The sequence below is a fragment of the Neomonachus schauinslandi genome, chromosome 6 (assembly GCF_002201575.2).
Source record: "Neomonachus schauinslandi chromosome 6, ASM220157v2, whole genome shotgun sequence".
Taxonomy (NCBI): domain Eukaryota; kingdom Metazoa; phylum Chordata; class Mammalia; order Carnivora; family Phocidae; genus Neomonachus; species Neomonachus schauinslandi.
Genome location: NC_058408.1, coordinates 53844823 through 53867849, shown reverse-complemented (window position 1 = coordinate 53867849; position 23027 = coordinate 53844823). Strand labels below are relative to the sequence as shown.

Below are 23027 nucleotides of genomic sequence, written 5' to 3'. Positions count from 1 at the left end.
AAAGAAAGAAAGAAAGAAAGAAAGAAAGAAAGAAAGAAAGAAAGAAAAAGAAAGAAAGAAAGAAAGAAAGAAAAGGAAGAAGAAAGAAAGAAGAAAGAATAACAGGACAAAATACAACAAAACGCTGTACCAAGTCTGTGATGGAATCAGAATGGCAAGCACCCAAATCAGGTTCGGGGTGTGCAAAATGATAAGAGGGCCAGGAAAAAGACTTTCTGAGAAAGTAATAGCGAAGTTATGTCTTAACAGATGAGGAGTTAACAGAGTTGGCCAGGACGATATATAAAACATTTTGTCTTCAGGTCCCACAGGATGGCAGTCGTCATGGTTATGCAACTCGGGAGTCACATCTGCAGCCATCATTAACCTGGCAAGATCTGCATGCACCCTGAAGGCCTCTCAGATATGTCTGTTGCTTGATTTGCAGTGAACTCTTATTCTTATGTAGAAACCAGAAATCTGGAAAAGGAGAAGGAATCCACTACAGGAAAAACAAGAATCTGCTGGTAACTCCACCTAAACCAAATCTGCCCAAAGATCCTCCCACTGCCACCTCCACCCGTCTATGCCTTCTGCATCCTTTCAGACTCAGTGTAAGTGCCACGTCTCGAAGTTTCTCCTAATCCTGCAATGGGACGTAGTCTCTCTTTTCTGGAGGCCCAGAAATATCGTTGCTGCTTCTGTGATATCTAGTGCATCCAGCCTTGGATGACAGTTTCAGAGATGTATCTTAGTCTCAGAACTCACAGAGGTGAGGGATGGGAGGAGGAGCCAAACCCCGGGAGATACCACCCCCAGGAGATCAGAGAAGATCTGGCAGAAGGTAGAATCTGCCAAAGGCCCAGGAGTCTCTGCCTCTCTGACCTCTCTGCCCACTCCCCACACCAGACAGCTAACCTCGGTTACCTGATGCCAATGCGCTAGGTCATTCTTCCGCGGTGCCACAGTGTTTCCCGGGGGTTGGAATGTCCTCACCCCACCAACACCTACCCAAGCATTGCCGGCTCCAGTAGCCCTTCTCAGACCCTTCCGTCTATGCCCCACCCCCCCAACCTCCCCGCCCCAGGTGAGCTCTTTGGCTTTTTTCCGTTCCACAGTGGCCTCAACATACTTCTGTCATAGTACCTTCCGCACCATTGTGCTTCCTTGTACGCAGTCTGCCGGGTGGTGCGCACCTTGAGGTCAGATCAGGGACCCCAGTATCTAACGAACAGGCAGATGAGTGAATTTGTGTCTTTCCCTGGCCTGCCTTAGGGCCAGAAAATGTCTTATTCATCTCTGTGGCCCCAGCCCAGCACCCCCCACAGGGTGGCCTCACAATAAATGTCCGTTGTTGAATGAATGAATCGAGCTGTTCACACTCATGCTTTAACATACCAACCCACAACGTTGATTCTCTTTAAATGGCCTATAAAAATGAAATGTATTTTAAATATTTGTCAAAAGAATCCAACTTTGTCTCCAGTTTTCAGTCTTCGTCCCTTCAATAATAGTGCCTCACCCAAACGCTCTATGTCTCTCAGAGGATGAAGCTACTCGCAGACCAGTCCCCTGAAGGTCACCCTGGGAGCACACCCCAGGCCCTCCCCATGCTGCAGAGACATATTCCTCCTCTCCCGGTTCCCCACCCCTCGCAGGGCAGCAGCAATGGGTCAGGCCACAGGGGTACACACATGTAGTAAGAGGTCAGCAGACCATCGAGTGGCAGGGGCGGGGGGCTTTAACTCATAGTTATTGTCTGTCCCTCCGACCCTCTTCTCCCCTATATTATGCTCTTCCTATGAACATACCTCATGGCTCTGATGTCAGTGTGAGCGAAGAAGGGTAAGTTGCACCTGTATCACTATATTAGACACCGATTAGTCTGTGGCTCACCCCCTCCTGCCTAAACTCTTTCTGAACCTTCCACCGGCAGCCACGCCTGGACTCAGCATCCACCTAGGATGGGGCTGAGACCAGAGACTCCCTCTGTTTTATGGAAGGAATAACTGTTACCTCTCTTACTCCTCCAGCCCTGTCCCCCTTCTTTGCTGCCCCGAGTACCCCCACTGTTTCCTCACCTCCCTCTGTTTCTCTCTCCCCTCAGGCCAGGAGGATCCAGAGTAACCCCATGCTGATCAGAAACAAGCAGCTGTGCTCCACATGTCAAGAAATAAAAATGGTAGGTCAGCGGGATGGCAGAGATGAGCATGGGCCTCCCAGGGCACAGCACTACCCCTCCCCCACCAGAGCCCAGTGGAGAGACAACACTTGCAGGGAAGGCTGCAAATAAGGACCTGTTGGCCCTGGGAGCACTATTATCTGACACAATGCAATAAACCCTCTCCATTTTCAAGAAACCAAAAGATGAATTAGGGTAGGTGAGTCAGAGGGGTAGAGATGAGACGAGCCACTTTACTTTGAGATCCTAAAGTAACTACACTGCTGTAGAGGTTCAGGAGGTTGTGGAACTTCTCCCCACCTTAACATTTCCCCAATACAATGCAACACAACACACACCCATACAACACAACCTGCTTCTACCATTACAGTCATGAAACAAGCAGCTTAATCTTTGGGTATATCAATTCAATCAGCACCTCAGAATAAAAGCTAAGGAGAGATCCTATAGTGCTTTCCAGCCAGTGGGGGGTGTCTGTAACTGGTGGTGCAGAATGGTGGGGGATGAAGGATGACAAGGGGATATGGAGGAAACAAGGACAAAGCTCTGCCATCTGTCAGAGTTGCTGCCGAACGAGGCCTGCGTCTGGAGGAACGCTGTACAGGTCAGCGTTAGGACTTGGGTCAGGTTAAGGATTAGGGTTAGGGTCAGTCAGGCTTGGGTTGAAGTTTAATTTAGTTAAACGGTTAGGTTTAGGGTAGGAGTTGAGTAAGGGTTTTTACAATTCCGATATCCTATGATTCTCCTTTGACTCTGGGCTTATGTGCAATAAGAGGAAGGGCAGGAGTAGAAGAAAATCAGGAGACATGAGAGAGCCTCCGATGCGTTAATGGCAAAAGTGCTTTGACTAATAGGATATGAAAGAGACCAGCAGTTTTGTGAAATTTTTCTGCGGGATTTGGAAATTTAACTGAAGCTATGGACAAAGATGTATCTGAATGTTACAATCTGTGTTCACATTCTACTTAATTAAGATCACAGTGTTCAATATTAGCATTGACTGGAATCTGGGAAACTGGGATTGGGATTTCTCCTGGTCTTATTCCTGGAATCACTGTATCCACATTTAGAATGCACTGACCCTGGGCCCAAGCTGACTTTTGCCAGATGGCTCACTTGGGACTTCAGCAGCTGCTCTCTTTCTCAAGACCTCTTCTCTGACCTTTGCCCTTGCCCAGGCCTGACTGGAGTAGAACCACACACTGTGGTTTTACCATTCACTGCAGATCCCAAAAAGGAAGACCTCAAACATGAAAGTCAGAACCAGTGCATATGCCTGTAGGAAACTATAGAAAGTTAGAAAATGAGCATGAAATAAATACACTTGCTTCACTATGTGCAACAATGCTTCATATTCCTCCTGGGGTTGGGGTACTGCATTTCTGCTGTAGTCACTGAGACCCCTCATTTCTCAGCAGGGGGCTGAAGGCAGATGCTGGGGAAGATATAAAAAGGCTCCTAAAATAGAAGGAACTTCCTCAACCCAATAAAGCATATCTATGAAAAACCAACAGCTAACATCATACTCAGTGAAGAAAGACTGGATATTTTCCCCTTAGATCAGAAACAAGACCAGGATGTCCAATCTTGCTGCTTCTGCTTAACATCGTACTATGTGTTTTAGGTGGGGCAGTTAAGACAAGAGAAAGAAATAAAAGGCTACCAGATTGGAACGGAAGATATAAAGCTGTATTTTCAGATGGCATAATCTTACATCTAGAAAGTCCTAAGGGACCCACAAAACACAATTAAAGCTAATAAATGAGTAGAGCAAAGTTACAGGATACAAGGTCAATATACAAAAATCAATTCTATTTCTATATACCAGCAATAAACAATCCAAAAATGAAATTAAGAAAACACTTCCATTTGCAATAACATCAAAAAATTAAAAAACTTAGAAATAAATTTAACAAAATAAATGCACAACTTGTATATCAAAAGCTATAAAACATCATGTAAAGAAATTTAAAAAGACCTAAATAAATGCAAAAAAACCATGTTTACGGATTTTAAGATAGCAATATTCCCAAATTGATCTACATGTTCTGTATGATTCCTCTCAAAATCTCATATGATGTTTTTGGAGAAATTGACAAGCAGATCTTAAAATTCATATAGAAATGCAAGAAATGCACTATAGCTAAAACAATCCTGGAAATGAAAACAAAGTTGGAGGACTCACACTTCCTGATTTCAAAACCTACCATAAAGCTACAATAATCAGGACTTTGTGGTACTGACATAAGGATAAACATATAGATCAGTGGAAAAAAAAATTGAGAGTCCAGAAATAAAACCTTACATCTGTGAACAACTAAAAAAAATTTTTAACAGGAGAAAGTCAAATTTAATTACATACTATGGGATCTCCATAAGAATAAGAGGTCCTGAACAGCTGATTTTTGACAAAGGTGTCAAGACAATTTCATGAGGAAAAAACAGTCTTTTCAGTAAATGGTACTGAGACAATTGTATATCCATATGCAAAAGAATGAAGTTATGTCCCTCCCTCACGCCATATACAAAAAATAGCTACAAATAGATCAAAGACCTAATTGTGAGAGCTAGAACATCAAACACCTAGAGGAAAACATAGGTGTAAGTATTCATGACCTTGAATAACATAATGGTTTCTTAGATGTGACACCAAAAGCACAAACAACAACAAAAACTACCTAAATTCACCTTCATCAAAATTAAAAACTTTTTTGCTGCAAAGAACACCATCAAGAACATGAAAAGACAACCCACAGAATGGGAGAAAATGTTTGCAAATCATATATCTGAAAAGGAACTAGAATCCAAAATATATTTTTAAAAAGTTTACAACTCAACAATAAAAACCCAGACACATTTCAAAATGGACAAAAAACTTAAATAAACATTTCTCCAAAGAAGATATTCAAATGGCCAATAAACACATGAAAAGATGCTCAACATCATTAGCCATTAAGGAAATGCGACTGAAACCATAATGAGACATTATTTGACACCCACTAGAATGCCCATAATAAAAAAGTGGACAATAACAAGTGTTGGTGAGGATATGGAGAAACTGGAATCCCCATCCATTGCTGGTAGGAATGCAAAACAATGCAACTGCTCTAGGAAACAGCAATTGGCAATTCCTCAAAAACTTAAACATAGAGTCACCATATGACCCAGCATTTCCATCCTAGATATATACCCAAGAGAACTGAAAACATATGTCCATACACAAACTTGTACAAGAATGTTCATAGCAACATTAATTCATAATAGCCAAAAAGTGAAAATACTTCAAAGGTCCATCAACTTGATGAATGTGTAAACAAAATGTGATCCATACAATGGAATATTATTCAGCCATGAAAAGAAGGTACTTATATATGCTACAACCTGGATAAACTTTGAAAACATTTTGTTACGTAAAAGAAACCAGTAAAGGCCACGTGTTATATTGATTTCATTTATATGAAATGTCCAGAATAGGCAAATCTGTAGAAACAGAAAATAGATAGTGGTTGCCAAGGACTTGGGGAACGAATGAATGAAAATGAGTGCTAATGAGGACAGAGCTTCTTTCTTGGCTGTTGAAAATCTTCTGGAAGTAGATAGTGGTGATTGTTGTGCAACTTTGTGATGCTACTAAAAACCACTGAGTTGTACATTGAGATGGTGAATCTTAGGTGTCTGAATTAAAAAAAAAAAAAGATTAGCACTAGAAAAATATTTTTAAAAATAAAAGCATAAGTGGGGTGCTTGGGTGGCTCAGTCAGTTAAGCGTCTGCCTTCAGCTCAGGTCATGATCCCAGGGTCCTGGGATGGAGCCCCGCATCGGGCTCCCTGCTCTGTGGGGAGCCTGCTTCTCCCTCTCAACCCCCTCCCCCACTCATGCTCTCTCTGGCTATCTCTGTCTCTCAAATAAATAAATAAATAAATCTTAAAAAAATAAAAGCATAAAGTGGATGAGTATCAAAAAAGAAAAATCCTAGTAGGACCTGTTTTGTATGACTACTCATACTCCTGGGTATGAGTACTCTGGGCCAGGAGCTCAATTATTTAGTGTGGAAGAAATTACCTACTGAAAGTTATGGCTGTGAGTCACCAGGGGTAGCCACCTTAGTTTTATGTAAATTGTCTCTTATTACGTGTCTACTCCAAACAGCTCATCTTCCCCTTAAAACATCTATTTTGTAGTCCTTCTGTTATGTGCATTGCTCTCTAATACACACTTCCAAGCCCCTTCAAAGTAGGATGTCAAGCTGGAAATACTGTAGGGAGCCATTCTCTAACATATGTATGTTCATTGGTCTCAAAAGTCTATTTACGTAATTCAGTTCATTTCAATAGGTATTTATTGACTGCCTACCATAGGCCAGGTACTTAGGTAATAGCTCAGCTACAAAGGAAAAAAAAAGAAATAAAAGAATAAGACATAAGCCCTACCTTTAAGGAGCCAATGGGTAAACAAATAATGATAATAAAATGATGAATAGAAATAGCAATAGACCTGGTAGGATGTGAACAGGCATGGAAAGTAGATATCAGAGAAGTCTTCCCAGAAGAAGACGATGCATAGTTTTCAAGACTGAATAGGAGTTGACCACAGGACACACTTCTTCTCAGGGACAAAACTGCTATCTTTGGTAGCTTTGTTCTGGGGTAGCCCCCGATAGCCCATTCATGCATACAATAGTACTAGCTGGATTTAGGGGCTTTTGAAAAGGGGTCGTATAATCAGGAGAAGGTAGAGAGTTTCCTCCATCTTTCTTTGCAACAGAGCCAATTTCAGAAGAAATTTTAAAAAGGCAGTGTGTCTCCTTCATTCTCATCCCTTTTATGTATCTAGAAGCCTCTTACCAGGTTCTCATCAAAGCCTTTGCTGCCCTCACTACTCCCATATGCTACTGTTATCAGATCATTTCTTTCCTCCTCCTAGATGCTTCCCCTCAGCTAATGAGTTACAACAATCTGATTAAATACCGTAAGTGATTGGCATTTCTATAGACCTAATGTTCAGATTCTTCTCTCTTTTCAAGCACCTCTGAAGGCCCTTAACACATAGTAATTTGCAGCTTCGTTGTGTCATACATTTAAATCACAAGTCACTCAATGAATAGCCCAACTGAACACCTGCACCCACATCTTGTGATTATCTTTTCATTGTCACGGCTATGATATCTTTTGAGAAATGTTGGGGGAAAAAGTGATTCTTAGTGAAAGCCTGAGCTCCTAAAGAAAACCAATATCTAGTGTGAGTAACAAATCTGGAAAAGTTCAAGAAAATATTGTCTTAATCAGGAATAGTATAACTGTGTAATTTATTATAGTCCTCTAGGAAGGGCACACTTAAAACTTTCAAGTGTGCTTCAAAGTGGGTTCATTCATTCACTAATTCGATCAACAAATATTTTTTGAACAGGCACTGTGTTAGAACCTGGAAATACAAAAATAAGGACATGGTCTCTGCCCCCATGAAGCTGAAAGTCTATGAGGGAAACCAGACATCAAGCAAGTAAATACAATAAAAACCTTAGGAGTATGTTGGTAGAGGAAGCCTAGGGAACAGGGAGAACGTAAGGCAGAGGACTACCTAACAGTGGTCTGGAAGTCAGTGGTGTCCGCGAGAGGCTGACAGGTGATCTGAGACCTGAAGAATTTTGGGGGGTGAGCTAAACAAAGAGAATTGGAGGCTTTACCAAACTTTAGGTTTCTAACTTCAAAATCTGATAACCAGGGAAGAACATAGACCCTATGACTTTTGGGCAGGTGATCCCCTCTTGTTCATTCATATCACAAAAGAATATATGAATGATTCTAATATTAAATACAACTTGAGTTTGCTAAGGTGGTGCATTATTTATTTAAACTGGAATATGGTTTGGGGCAATGTTCTAAATGAGATTTTCTTTCTCAGGTACAACCAAGAACTGTGATAATCCCTCATAATCTGAAACTATCCTTTGAGAATTTTATGAATCATAGGTAAGCCTAAGATTTAAATCAGGACATTATTTTAATTCTGTTTATATCAGTTTGGGGGCACAGGACAGTGGATTAAGAAACATAATAAGTTCAGGGAATGCTTAGAGAATGGGCTTCTTGAGTGGTTTCATTTCCTGGTTAAACGAGAGAGTTAGACAAAAAAAAAGTTGTTTTCACCTTTTTGCTTGAACAGCTATTGAAATTACAGTAGAAAGTACAATCTGCCTTTCCACCTTCCCAAGAACAGTACAAAGAGGAGGATACGAGATTCCTTTGGTAACTCAGGCAGAACCGAGTACGCATTCTCCATGTAGATGACTTATGTAATTCAGAAGGTATGGGACATCACACACAATCTGTTCTCAGCCCAGGACATCCTCTGCTACTTTTCAGTAACCAAAATTCCTGTCATCAGTTTGTTTGGTTGTCGTTTGCTGCTTTCTTATCAAGATCAAGTATATAAAAAAATAAAATCCAGTCAGAATTTTGATTAGTTGGATTTCAGGGATCTCCCCCCTCCCCGTATTTAACTATCAGAAAGGGAAAAAGGACTTTAAAGAAGCTTTTACTTCATTAAAAAAACTTGAAATACAGACTCACCCTGACTAAAGCACCAGTGTAGGTAGACTTGCCTTAACCATAGATGGTTGGAATGTAGGCAAACAGTCATGGTCAGATTTGATGTGACTAATCAAAAAAGTTATATGTGATCCAATGGCAATCTTCAACTTTTTTTCCTCATAGAGAAAGCAAAATATTGAAAAACAGATAGGTCTTTTTGTAACCTCATGTTGGACAGCAGTAGATGTTAGGATTCCTTTTATGAAATTTGCTCCAACCTGCACTGTAGACTCAGATGTATGGAACCCATGTGCTGGGTGCCTGGTCCAGAGAGACAGGGTCAGGGAGGAGTGGGTAGTGTATTTGAGCACAACACGCTCCTGCATTAATAACGTTTACCTGCAACGTTTTCAAAGCTCCTATTAGATCATAATAAAAGTAATTCAAATAAATATTCTGTATAGACTTTAAATAGAAAACGGAACTATCTAAAGTCTGGGATTTCCGAGCAAAAGTTTCACTCCTCTGTGACAGAAACTTCTGAAATTTGTTGCCCCAGTTCATTTATCTTGCAAGTTTGGTATTTTAAATAAAGTCCCAAATTCCAGAATCATTTAGCTGATTTTAAACAAATAACTCTTATTCCTTGAGGTAGACTAAGGGTTGAACCAATCCTAAAATCACGTCTACACCAACCTGAAGTATCACTAGATGGGTCATTTTTTTCAATGTAATGAAGGAAAACAGACCACTTCTGTTTGAGATTTAGCTTGTGTGACTATAAAGTAAAGTCCTGGTTCTGTTTGTAGCTTATAAAATCTGTCCTCACGGTTTTTGAGTCTCTCTCTATATATAGGCAGGTAGAATTGTCCTTACCAAAATAAGAGTTTTTAAAAAGTGACTTTAATTGTAACCATTGTAGAAATTAAGTGAAGTTTGTTGAATGGAAGGAATGAAGGAAAGAAGGAAGGGAGGGAAGGAGAAAAAGAGAGAGAAAATATGAGTGGAGAGATACATATTTGTTGAATTATAGTGCAAACAAATCTTAATTACTCAGTCTTAGAAATACCACCTTCCTGTTTGTTCAACATGGGTAATAGGAGGAATTTTTCTTTTCCTTAGTCCCACTGATTCCTCCAATGGCAAATGAGTAAGATAAACTGGCCAGATGCGCCATATTTTTGGTGGCAAAGTAAAAATAATCTTGGAAAATCTTTGTAGAAATGGAAACAATGAGGGGCGCCTGGTTGGCTCAGTTGTTAAGCGTCTGCCTTCGGCTCAGGTCATGATCCCAGGGTCCTGGCAGGCGAGAATTCTACCACTGAACCACCAATGCCCCAGGGTCTTGGGATGGAGCCCCGCATCGGGCTCCCTGCTCCGCGGGAAGCCTGCTTCTCCATCTCCCACTCCCCCTGCTTGTGTTCCCTCTCTCACTGTGTCTCTCTCTGTCAAATAAATAAATAAAATCTTAAAAAAAAAAAAAGAAATGGAAACATTGAAATGAGTGCAGATCCCATCAAAGTTTACAGATTTGTCAGTCTTTAGAAATTAAGCAATTTAATGTAGAAATGGTTTGGACTCATATCATTTTGGTCAAGGGTCACTTCCATAGCCTTAGCCACCAGGAGAAATAGGAGATGTGGTCAAGACATTTTCTCTAAAATTGGAAGGTGAAATAGGTGATGGGGATTAAGGAGTAGACTTGTGATGAGCACTGGATGATTGAAATAAAAACTAGAAAAAAAAATTAATAAATAAAAATAATCTTTATAAAAGTTGATTTAGGGTTACCTGGTGGCTCAGTTGGAAAAGCATGCTACTTTTGATCTCAGGGTCGTGAGTTTAAGCCCCATGTCGGGTGTAGAGATTACTTAAATAAATAAAGATTTTTAAAAATTTCTTTAATCAAAGTTGGATTGACAACAAAGTATTTCTAAATGGTTTCTGTCTTGCTTTAATAACATTCAACAGTAGGGTGCCTGGGTGGCTCAGTTGGTTAAGCGACTGCCTTCGGCTCAGGTCATGATCCCAGGGTCCTGGGATCGAGTCCTGCATCGGGCTCTCTGCTCCTTGGGAGCCTGCTTCTCCCTCTGCCTCTCTCTCTCTCTCTGTCTCTCATGAATAAATAAATAAAATCTTAAAAAAAAAATAACATTCAACAGTAGACAAACTAGTCTTGCAGAATAATATTGATGGGAATAAAAGAAGAGATTTTAAGGCAAAAAAATAAAAATAAAATAAGAAGGTTCTAACCGAAATATTCTGTTTTGCACTTGGCAGGGTAGATTACTGATCTGGAAGAGTTGTTCATTTTTTTTTTTTTCCCCTGGAAACTGGAGGATTCTTGATTCCTTCTATTTAGACCACACATGTTCTGACAATGAATAAAATATTTTTTTCAGGAAGTTTTTATCAAAATTCATAAAAGTGAGAGAGCTTGAGATATAGTGGTCTCTGGCCCCATCATCTTAGACTGTGGCAAAGTGGTCTGAGCACCAGGTTAACAGGTGCTGGTTTCAAAAGAGCACCTGTGTTTTGAAATGTATAAAGGCACATTCCTTTCCACTGGGCCTTAGCCACATAACTGATGTGTTTTCTTGCTTCTTCCAAACAGAACGATGAGTCTTCCTCCACCAAAAGCCCAGACTGTATCCAAATGTTCCCATAATGACATCTCAACAGGTTTGTGTTCGGAGTACTTGCAGTGGGGGACATACTACCTCTAGAGTAGTAGGACGAAAAGTTTAATCCCTAAGATAGTTTCTACATTTTCCGAACAAGTTCCCTCTGTCTGCCCCTTTCTCTTTTCACATACTGCTTATGGCCTGTTTTGATTGCCCCCCAGCCCTCCCTTCAGGCCAGCCCCGCCTGGCCCCTCTCCAGGCCTCACTGACCTTCATCTGTGCCAAGCTCCTTCCCAGGTCTTCTCCATGCCACAGGGATCTGCCCCATTCTTTCTAAAGAGCCTCATACCTACTTGCTGAAGAATTTTCACGGAAATGGGGCACAAAGTAGGTAATTCCCTTTCAGGCAGTTAAGGTGGGAAAGGAACTGCATCCCCACACCCTTGGAATGGCCTCTCCAAATCCCTGAACCTCCCATCCCACAGGCTTCCTAAACCACCTGCCTTCTGGCAGCTGCCCAGTGCTATTCTTATGTCCACTTGCTATTAATAGACAAAAGGATAGCGGCTTCAGCTCCAGCTTCGTCATCGACCTATGTCTCATCTTTTAGAGACATCACCACTGAGCTGGTGAAGGTGGGTGCAGGTTAGTCTTTGGGGGGATACAGCTCAAGGGGTTGGTGCAGTAGAGGCTGTTATGTTAGTAAGTTTATCCATTTTCTCATTTGCTCCCATATTAACTGAGGCCACCTCCAGCTTTTCTCTCATTTAATATACACAAGAAGGAAAATCGAGATACCTTTCCTTGCTTTATACAAATGGGAGAGTCTAATCTCCATCGGCAGGGGAGCTAGATCCAGAATTGCTGAGAAGGCATCCAGAGAGGAAATGTGAAGATAGAAGGGATATCTGGAAGGGATGCTAAAGGGGGGGACCACAGGCTTGGGTAAACAGCTGAGGCATGCAGATATTCACATTAGTGGAGTGGAGGGAAAAGACCGCCAGTCCCAGTGAATCCCTTCTTAGGTATCCAGAAATATTGGCCTACCTCCTGGCTCTCATTTAGCCAAAGTGAAACTAAAGAGCCAAGAACTAGGAACATCCATCCAAGAAAAGCTCCCCCTCTGCTGTTCACTGGTGTGTGAGCACCTCATTCTCCGGAAGCCAAGAGAACCCTGGGTGACATGCATGTGCTCTTGGTTTCAGTGTTCTCATTTCCAGTCACACGCTCATTCTGAGTTTTCCTTGAACCTGGATTTTTTCAGGCCTGCCTCACAAAGGAGTAGAGCACATGCGCGCACACACACACACACACACGCACACACTTACATGCCCTTCCCCTCAGCAAGAATGTTTATTTTGTGATTCTACAGGGCAATGCGATAAGATGCCTTTCATCAATTTATTAGCCACGGGAGTGTATTTCAGTCACCAGTATAAGAACTAGACTGTGTACATAAGGTCAGCACGTTATGTTCTTGGACATCTTACGACTCTTGCCCATAGAGTCCATCCAAGAGAGCAATCTTAGAGGTAGGACTTCGGGGAGAGTGCTTATGGAGCTGACTAGGAGCTGAAGCTTGGCAGATCTACTATCAATTCCAGCTGTGACATTTCTGAGCCGAGCTTTGCCCCTGCAGGTGCCCTCTGAGGTGAGGTAAAAGCACTAGCCTAGAAGCAAGGAGACCTGGGTTCAGATCCTAGTCTTGCTCTACAGGACTGGCCAAATAGTTTAAACTGTCTGGGCCTCTGGGTTCCCACCCATAAAGCCAGAGAAACGTTCTGCTGCCCCGCCTACCCCCCTCCCCCCAGCGCTCCTCCTCTCCCACCCCGCCCCTGAGAGCCAGATGCTCAGTATGAGAAGCCTTCACCTTTGATCAACCCAGAAAAACTGCTGACATTGCCCTGGCCCCACGGGTTTCCGCAGCTTAGACGTGTCCCTGCTACGGCACTTGCTTATTGCTGAAGCAGCCACCCACCCGTGCTGCCTTCCCTGTGGACACCCTAGAAATACCACATGGCTGACTCATCCCAATGAACATAACCGCCAGTCATTGTCTAACTCCTCTCCTGGATCACAACAGTGACTTCTAGTATGTTTCTGGATTCAGCTAACCCTTATATATTATCAGTAATTATTAGTGAGAACTAAGTAAACAGAAAGAGCCTATCTCCATAAGTTATGGGGATTTCTTCCGGATTCATTTATCTTGACTCTGGCTTCGAGTCCAGAGTTCCATGACATGTACAGGCTCCTGTTGTCAATAAACATCGGTGCCTGTGACCCTGGACCTCTGTTTCCTCTTCATTACAGTGATGAGACCGAACCAGATCCTAGGTCTGTGGTCTTGTGACATCTCTTCACTCTCATCCAGCTGGAGTGAGGAGCTTTTCCAGAGAATTCAGGACTCCAGTTCCCTTCCATTCAGTGACTTCCAATAGAAAGACGTTATCCATCAAGCAATGTGTCTTCTGGAAAAGCTGAATATTAACCAACATTTTTGTAAATAAAATCACATTTGAAGAAGAGGTCAGGATGATGAGGATTTTAAAGAACCTAATTTAAGTTATTTCATAAAATTAAGGTTCCTTTTGAAATACAAGTACTATTGTAGACTTTTCGTAAGAACATGTTTGTTTTCTGAAGATAGAACCATATATGTGTCCCTGAAAAGTCTTCTTTTTTAAATATTTTTTAAAATTTTAATTCAATTAATTAGCACATAAAGTATTGTTGGTTTCAGAGGTACAGGTCTGTGCTTCATCAGTCTTATATAATACCCAGTGCTCATTACATCACATGCCTTCCTTAATGTCCATTACCCAGTTACCTCATCCTGAGAATTGAATCTTCTTTTCCCTTCAACTCACCTTATAACTCCAGCCACATTTTATATTCACTTTTTATTTAATTGGCAATGACTCCTAATACTTGAGTTTTGTTTCTAGGTACTCTTTTCTGACCTCTTTGACAAGATTTATAGGAGCTTAAATCTTGTGCAGGATAAAATGGTTCTATTAAAAGGAATTCTTAGGTGAACTTTGAATCTGTTTTATAAGGCCAAAAAAGAGTCTTTGGTGACCTTCCGAAATTTTGAACTTCTTTAAGAATAGATTCTAAGAAGCCCTTGTTTTTCCTTCTTCTTGCACTGTCCTCCAGAGAGTATTCACTACAGACTGCCCATTCTGGGCCCCAGAACAGCTGTCTTCCACGGACTGTTGGCAGATACCTACGCAACTCTGCAGGACACACAACTCTCTTCCTTACCCAGAAAGGAGCCAAAGGGCAAGACAATGAGGCAGTGAGTGGTCAGAGCTCACTGTGGAGCTTCACCTTCCAGACTCACAGAGAGAAAACAAGTTAACCAAGCCAGTTTCAGGCGTATTAGCCTAATTCCCTCCTGTCACCAAAAAGGTGACTCACTTTTGCCTTCTTGTAAATTGCTCGAATTCTAGCTCTTGCCATTGTCTTCTCACTCATTTTCCTAAAGACAAGTGGTTTAATTTCCATGATTATAAAGATTTACTGATTAAAATGGAACATTTTGGGTGTCATTGATTTTACTATTTTCTTAAGATTTTTAACTGTGTTATAGTAGACAACATCCTTCTGTTTCAAAGACTTGAATTATCTTTCAGCTCTTCTTCAGGGCAGGGGGCTAGAGATGGCTCCTGGAGGTCTCTCATGAATTCAACCTATTATGAATACAGGAGAGAAATGGAGGTCACCCTCCTGTCCTTATCTCTGTCAGTTTAACTGGTAGATGACAGGATACTGTGATACAATGGGAAAATGGCAAGTGCTTAGTGATTGCAACTCTCGAGGACAGGAAACATGCCTTGTCTTGTTCCCCTTGTTTAGTGTCCTGTGTATTATCAGATATTCATCTGATCTTTGCTCATTCATATCTAAATCACATGCTTGTATTTTGTTCTTTGGTTACTTTGGTTTGAGAATGTCTACCTCCAACTCTGTCTTGGTCCATGTGTCAGCAATGTGAAGGAGACAGAGGAAAACTCTAGGCTTGCAAATATTATATTTATAGGCACAAATGCTCCATACTCAGCTTCAGGAGGGCTCCTATAAAAGAAGGTTCCTTCCATTCTTTAGGATGCAATGGCCTTGCGGAATCCCAGGATCCTGGCTAAATGGACACTGGACCCACATGTGAGAACCAACCTCTGTGCTGACTGTATTTGAAGAATGGGCTTCAGGAATCTTTAACAAATGGCCTGGTACCTAAATTGACCTCATTTCTTTTTTTTTTTTTTTTTAAGATTTTATTTATTTATTTGAGAGAGAGAATGAGAGAGAGAGAGCACATGAGAGGGGGGAGGGTCAGAGGGAGAAGCAGACTCCCTGCTGAGCAGGGAGCCCGATGCGGGACTCGATCCGGGGACTCCAGGATCATGACCTGAGCCGAAGGCAGTCGCTCAACCAACTGAGCCACCCAGGCGCCCTGACCTCATTTCTTATACACACACACACACACACATTTAAAAACAACCCCCCCAAAAACTAGGAAAACTCACTCGATTGCCCTATATTTATGGTAGGTTATGATTCTTGGTTTCAGTTCAGTTAGAGTTCAATAACTCCAAAAATAGTATGTACTTCCTCTCAGGGCATGCATGTATTATGATCCCACTTCAGATCATTGCTGAAGGGCAGACAAATCATAGATAAAAATGTTTCTTTCTTCTTTTTTGTTTTGCAAATTAATGTATCCAGTAAAAGGATTTGGGGTACCTATACCCCTGAATTAGGGAGAGATATATGTCCCAAGCACAATTATGTGGGGCTTTTGAGGTAATTTGAATATTATATACCTAGTCAGATAGAATGCTTCCTAAATCTCAAAAAGTCCCCGCCTGGAGTACAAGGGTATTTCTAAAATTTCATCAAAAAGAATAACATCCTGGTGTTTGCCAATGTTCTAGTGTGCTGACTGAGAATGATGGTCTGTATCAGTGGTTCTTAAATTTTTTCATCTTAGGAACCTTTTACACTCTTAAACTCTTAAAGACTGAGAGCCCTAAAGATGTTTTTAATTTATTTTAAATTTTTAAAAAAATTTTTTAAGTTTTCAAATTTTTTGAGAGAGAGAGAGAGAGAGCGAGAGCGCTGGCAGGGAAGGGGACAGTGAGAGGGAGAGGGGAGGTAGAGAGAATCTTAAGCAGGCTCCATGCTCAGTGTGGAGCCCCGATGCATGACTCAATTTCATGGCCCTGAGATCATGACCTGAGCCAAAATCAAGAGTCGGAAGCTTAACTGACTGAGCCATCCAGGTGCCCCCTAAAGATCTTTTTTAAAATGTGGGTTATATCTACTGATATTTATCACATTAGAAATTAAAATGGAGAAAGTTATAAACACAGTAATACACAAGCACACCTTCCAGTAGTGTCAAAGTGATGACATTATCACATGTCATATAACCTCTGGAAGACTCCACTGCAGCCTTGGGAGAGAAGAAAAGTAACAAGGCAAATAACATGTTAGTATTATTATGAAAATAATTTTGACCTCACAGACACCCCAAAAGAATATCAGAGACCCGCAGGGGTCTCCAGACTATACTTTGAGAACTTCTTGTGCGCATGATATACGCTTCCATCCCTGGCCTTGCAGGGAAAGGGATGCCAGGATGCTTTAACTCACCCACCCAAGCACTCTGGTCTCTTGGCAGAGGTCTTCAAGAAAGGGCAGCAGCAGGTTTTCCAAGTGTGGTTATATTAACTTTTGGCATCCCTTGCCTCCCTTTGTTCACATTGTTTACTTAACAACCTTAATTTGGTTTCTCAAATAGTGTCCTGGTGAGACTAGAGTGAGTTGACTGGTTGGCACAAGAACTCTCATTCCCTCTGAACTCTCCATTTCTCTCTCTGGATGCTTGTTAGTTTATTTGTTTTGGTTAGTATGAACTCATTTCCCAGAATCTGAGAGGTAAACCTGGACCCATTGTGACCTTGGCATACTAGTGATGTCCCATCAGCAGCTTTGTTGAACAGTCAGCCAGCTGGCGAACTTCCTTTTTACTTTACTCTTGCAGCCACATCCTGGAGAATAGTGGCACTGAGGGTGAAGGTTGGGAAGTCCAGCTCTTGATAGCTTTCTCCACATGGCCAACCCAATGCCACCATTTCAATTTAAACTTGCAAAGAGATCTATGTGGATGCTGCCTGATTTTTTCACCATTAGTAATGTTTATAAGAAATCATCTTAAGCACAGCAAACTTCATTTCTTTTTGTACTATGGGGGTCAAATGGTTGACTCTGCCATCATCTTGATGCAATCTTTTCTATGCTGAGTTGGATCCTTGGAGGTAATAAAGTGGACTTGTCACTTACTACTTTACCTACTGCATGTTCCTAAGCTTCATCCAAAAACCTTTCATGAATGGGCCCAGACAGTCTCTTCAGTCATCATGTTATTCCTGGTTCCAAGTCATGTAGAGTTCAGATTAATTTTTTTAATGGATAATCTTGGGTAGATTTTTTTTTTAGTTCAAAGCTAATGCTTGATTTTGCTGTTTTAAAAATAAATGACTCTTGTTATAATAAAAATTCATAGACAACTCTTCCATCCTCCTTCGTCCTAACAGGGAACTTAAAAACCAAACAATCAGCACAATTCCTTTCCCTCCAGAATGGAGAGAAATGCTGTGTTGAGGAAAATCCATGCTGGATCTTTAAAAAAGAAATCAGGCATATATCACAAGGCCATTGTCACTTCCAGTCCCCAGTTTAACCTTAGGAAGTCCTGTAGGCCTTTATTGCCATGTGCTCTGCTCAGGGGCACCCATCTCTTTCCTGGCGCCTGACTGTCAAAGCTCATGGTTTTACACATCAGAGCCACCCAGCTTCCTGCCTATGTCCAGGAACCAAGACTTCCAGATAATAGGAGTAGAACAGAGTTGGCAGAACTGCCTTGTCCCCTCCTAAGGAAAGCCCTATTTGGAATGTCCTGTTTGGGTGTAGTTACTCAGGTTGAAGGAGGTCTTAGGGATGAGGAGGGTATTGTCCAATAGAATCTAGAAGATTTCCAAGAAAAGGAAGAAGCACAGAATTTGTTTCTAATATTAACAAACCTATAAACTAAAGCCTTAAGAATCAAGATAATTAGAATATTTAGAAATGGTTATAATTTAACCTCTAGAGAAAACGGGGATGATCAATCTTTTTTCAACCACATTCTCAAGCCCACCTTAATTTAGCACTTTGTTAAGTACAGTCCCTGTTTAATACATGTAATTCTTATCTCTCTAAAAACATGTCTAACTTAATGAGGATGAGAATGATATCTCATACTGACAGCATATCTCCACAGGAGCTACCAAGAGGCGTACTTGAAAGATACTTAGAAGAAAAGTCCATTCCTAGGTTGTCAAGCAATGTGAGAAAACAGGAGCTGAGTTCCCGGTGTTGGGGGCAGTGAGGGTACAAAGGATTTAGGTATTAGGAACTTATTTCAACTGGAGAAATAACACACATACACATAAATGAAAAGCATGTGGACAGGCCAATATGTAAATAAGCATGAGTTGCTCTCCGCTATAAAACCTCAGCAATAAGGTTTTCTATAGCACCAACCGCCGAGCTCTCTGGACAGGAACAAAGATGCAATTGTGTGACCTTGTCAGTAAAGTTGGCCAGAGGAGAAATAGCCATATTTACCCTCATAGAATGTTATCTCCCCCCTCGCAAAGTCTTTGGCGAGGCATTTCGCTGCCTGGCCAGTGAAGTGCAGAATAGTGAAATTAGGCACTGGCAGATGTTTGCTGTTTCGAGGAATACTTGTTCCTAAACCCCTTGGGGTTGGATTCCACTCTATTCTCGTGTAAAGGAGAGCATCCTATGGGTCACATAGCCAAAGAGTCAGGAAACCCTTGCTTCCTAGACTCTCACATTGAGAAAATTGGATAGAGAGTAAGGTGTGCATGAAACAAGATATTGGTTAACATTAGTTGGCTCTGAGGAGTGGAACTGAATGGCTGGAGGACAGAAGTTGGCAGAGGGAGGGGATATTTCATAGTATTTCTTTATCTATTCTTTGAATGTTAAACCACATGAATGTTTCACTGACTCAGAAACAAAAGAAGACCAAACAAATAAGTAAATAAAAACTTTAAAAAGCCAACAGGGGGCTATCTAGCTTTGGGATTGTAAACCTGATAAACTGTCAACATAATTATTTGTCTTTGTGAACACGGACAACACGGTCCTTGAATATGGTGAAGTTTAGGCAAGCATCCAGCGCAAAGATAAATTTTATCTCTGGCCCTTGGAAATTTTGCTCTTGAAATTGTTACCGGCAAATAGAAACACATGCTTCAGCTTAGGAAGCGTTTTAAACTTTTCAAGGCAGTTTTACTTGTTTTTCCTCTCTCTTTGTCTCAAATTTACCATTGTTCTCTTACCAGGGAAACAGGAGCGATTAATGGTGCACACAATGCTCTCCATTTAACAAACGCAGTCCTTCCCTGGCATCTTTACAAAAATTCATTTTATTGTAACAGGTGTATCTGGTTCTTTTTTATGAAGCTGCCTACACAGGGCTAGTCCATCTTGCACAAAACCCTTGAAGTATTTGATGGCATCTCTCATGTTCCTCTTAGTCTTTTTTAAACTTATGATCCCCAGGCTCTTTGGCCAATATGGCAGTGCCCAGTCACCCTCTCTAGACCCACCCCCAGTGCCACTCAAAACAAGGCACCTAGAGTGGAATCGGAAACTCCACTCCCGCCTTCTGGATTACCTGCTTCCAGAAATGTAGACTAACAGGAAATTTGTTTTCCTGGCAGCTGTGTCACCTCATTCTCTCACCTTGACTTGCCACCAACTAAAGGTTTTTTGTCCTTTTGGTGAGAATTGCTGTTCTAACAGCTTTCCTTAGGCTATTAATTTTTTAAAACCTGTACGCATGACTCTATCTTCTTCCTTATTAAGGTTCCTCTAGCCAGATTCCAGCCAGTGACCATCTTTCCAAATCTATGTTCCAGCAGTCATTAGTCCTCCCAAATTTGATTATCTGGTCTTCTTGTCTTCCTCTCAGTCTTTGTAAGTAACAGGGCCAAGGACCAAGCCCCATGACATAGCTTGAGAGTCCTCCCTTTAGGTCAGGGATTCCCAAGGGCCTCTTCCTTCATCTATAATTGATTATGAAAACATTCAAATAGACAGACAAACAGAAATACTACTGCAAAGAACACCTATGATACATAGACCTAGAGTCTGCAATTGCCGATATTTTGCCACATATCCTCTACCTACAAATCGTTTGGCTGAAACATTTTAAAATAAAGACATTATGAAATTTTACCACTAAAGAGTTCAGCATGTAGCTTCAAAAAAAAAAAAATTCTCCTTCAAAGGATAATTCTATTATCACACATAACAAAAAATTAATAATAATTCCTTATTTTTATCTCCATCCATATTCAAGTTCCCCAATTTGTCCGCAACATGTCTACTATGGCTGGTTTTCTCAAAGCCAAATAAAATCAAGGATGACGCTTTGCATTTTTGCCTCTCTTAATCTAAACACGCTATACACCAACTTTCTTTTTCATGATATTGACCTGTTGCAGAGACCAAGATAATTGTTTTATAGAATGCCAAAACCTCTCTAAATACCACCCTTCTTCACATCATTCGCTTCAACTGCTGCTATCAAGGAAGGGCCACTTGCTGAGTAATTATTTTTCTTTTTTGTTCATCAAATTTATATGTAATTAGCTATTAGAGCTTCTGATAAACATGAGATAACAATCCTACTGTATTGGGCTGTTGTAATTGCAGAGATAAACCCAGAATTGTGATGTTTTGTAATTGTGTCATTTTGGTCAAGTTACTTAACCTCTGTGAGTCTGGGTTTCCTGTGCTGTATAATGAGCTGTCTCAGTAAGAGTAGAACATGTACTAAAATTGGAAGGATGGAGATTAGCCTGGCCCCCGCATGAGAATGACATGCAAATTCGTGAAGTGTTCCCTATTTGTTAAGCTAAGCTCATATGTCTATTTATTAGAAATTGCAAAATGTCCCTGCATAAGAGTTTTCTAATTTATATTACTACTACAAATGTATGCAAGTGCCTGTTACCCTCAGCCTCAACAATGACTGTAATGATTTTCACTTTTAAACTAATTTTGAGATGAAAAATATCTCTGTACAATTGAAATTTGTATTTCTCTAATTACGAGAGTGTACTTGTTTTCATATGTTTAAGGGTTATTCATATATATATCTGTGATTGTTTAGCTTTTAAACCTATTTTGCTATCTTGACCCATTAATTTTTAAAGAACAAGATATTTAATTATCCAAATGGAAAAAAAAATCTTATGAGAAATGATACAACTGCACTCAAGGTTTCCACCTAGTCTCTGGCCATAGGAGCAAAGACATGTTTTCATTTAACATTTGGAAACCTGATAAACTAAGATTTATCAAACCCATACGGGATGCTGGTAGAGAGGGTGATTGGATGAACTTTTACTGTGCTCCCTACCACATGCTCAACCCCACAGTTAGTGAGGTCACATTTCATCTTTACAATAACCCTTCAAAATGGGTAGGGTTGTTATCTCCAAATATGAGTGAGGAAAGTGGATCTCACAAAGGCTAAATAACTTGCCTAGGTTCATACCTTGGAACTAGAACTTGGGTCTTTCTGAGCACATAGCTGAAGCTCCTTCCACTCTCCTACTTTCCCTCTGATTATGGAACAGTGTCCCTTTCTTGGTCAACATAATGTCTAAGATTTCCTATCAACCAATCACCTCAACCTTGTTAAAGGTTATGTTCAAAATAGCAATTCTCTCCATGGAGTCCTCTGCCATCTGAGGGATAAAACTGGCTGCAAACCAAACAAAGCCAAGCCTCACCTTGTTGGGTTTTCCCAGGATGGGAAATGACACGCCCTGGCTCCAGGCAGAGGCCTCTCTTCTCTCAGCCTGGTAGACATTCTAGGTTATTGGGATGTGTCAGATCTTTGGAATGATAGTGTGGGGAGGAGCCAGAGGAGGCAGGTCCTGACATGAAGCTTGCCCACCAGTTTAGACAAGGCTTAAAAGGTGGGTGGTAGAGGGTAGGAAGGCAGACTAGACCCAAGAGTGGGGCAAAGTCAGTGAACAAGTCTTACATCTGTCAGCCCTAGAATTTTGGTCAGCAATTGGAGCCCTAACAACGTGGATGAGTGCAGCAGTAGAGAGGAAGGTAAAGATATATGTGTGGAGAGGGAAGGAGGTATCTGGAAATGTCAAGGGCAGGAATTCACCATCTTGGAAGTCTGAAACAAACAGTCACTGGAAAGATGCAAGGGGATCCCTGGGGAAGCGAGTCTGGCCAGAGCAAAACTGGGAAACCCAGGGATTCTCAGTGCAGCCATATCACAATCTAGGGGGTAGAGTTAGAAATTGCATTCAATATTGAAATGTTTTGCATATATACATATGCATTTAAAACAAAATATGCTTGTGTTCATAATAGAAAATAATGAAAATAAATCTGAACAAAGTCTTTTTAGCTGGTGAGGATGTATAGAAACTGGACTCTAGTTAAAAACTATTATCTTGGGACGTCTGGGTGGCTCAGTCGGTTAAGCGTCTGCCTTCAGCTCAGGTCATGATCCCGGGGTCCTGGGATCAAGTCCCGCATCGGGCTCCCTGCTCCGCGGGGAGCCTGCTTCTCCTTCTGCCTCTGTCTCTCTC

At 41.2% G+C, this 23027-nt stretch overlaps 1 protein-coding gene and 1 non-coding gene across 2 annotated transcripts in view; both read left to right on the top strand.

The window, feature by feature from the left end:
* C6H1orf105 (chromosome 6 C1orf105 homolog) overlaps positions 1-14621 on the top strand; it is a 24031-nt gene extending 9410 nt beyond the window's left edge. The window contains exons 4-7 of the mRNA XM_021682871.1: positions 2087-2161; positions 8064-8131; positions 11307-11374; positions 14476-14621. Of these exons, the coding sequence (XP_021538546.1) occupies positions 2087-2161; positions 8064-8131; positions 11307-11374; positions 14476-14621 (357 nt within the window). The remainder of the gene's footprint in view (positions 1-2086; positions 2162-8063; positions 8132-11306; positions 11375-14475) is intronic.
* A 6592-nt stretch (positions 14622-21213) lies between these two features.
* On the top strand, positions 21214-21315 carry LOC123325200. Its single transcript, XR_006540300.1, has one exon. It is a non-coding gene; the product is annotated as a U6 spliceosomal RNA (small nuclear RNA).
* The last annotated feature ends 1712 nt before the right edge of the window (positions 21316-23027 follow it).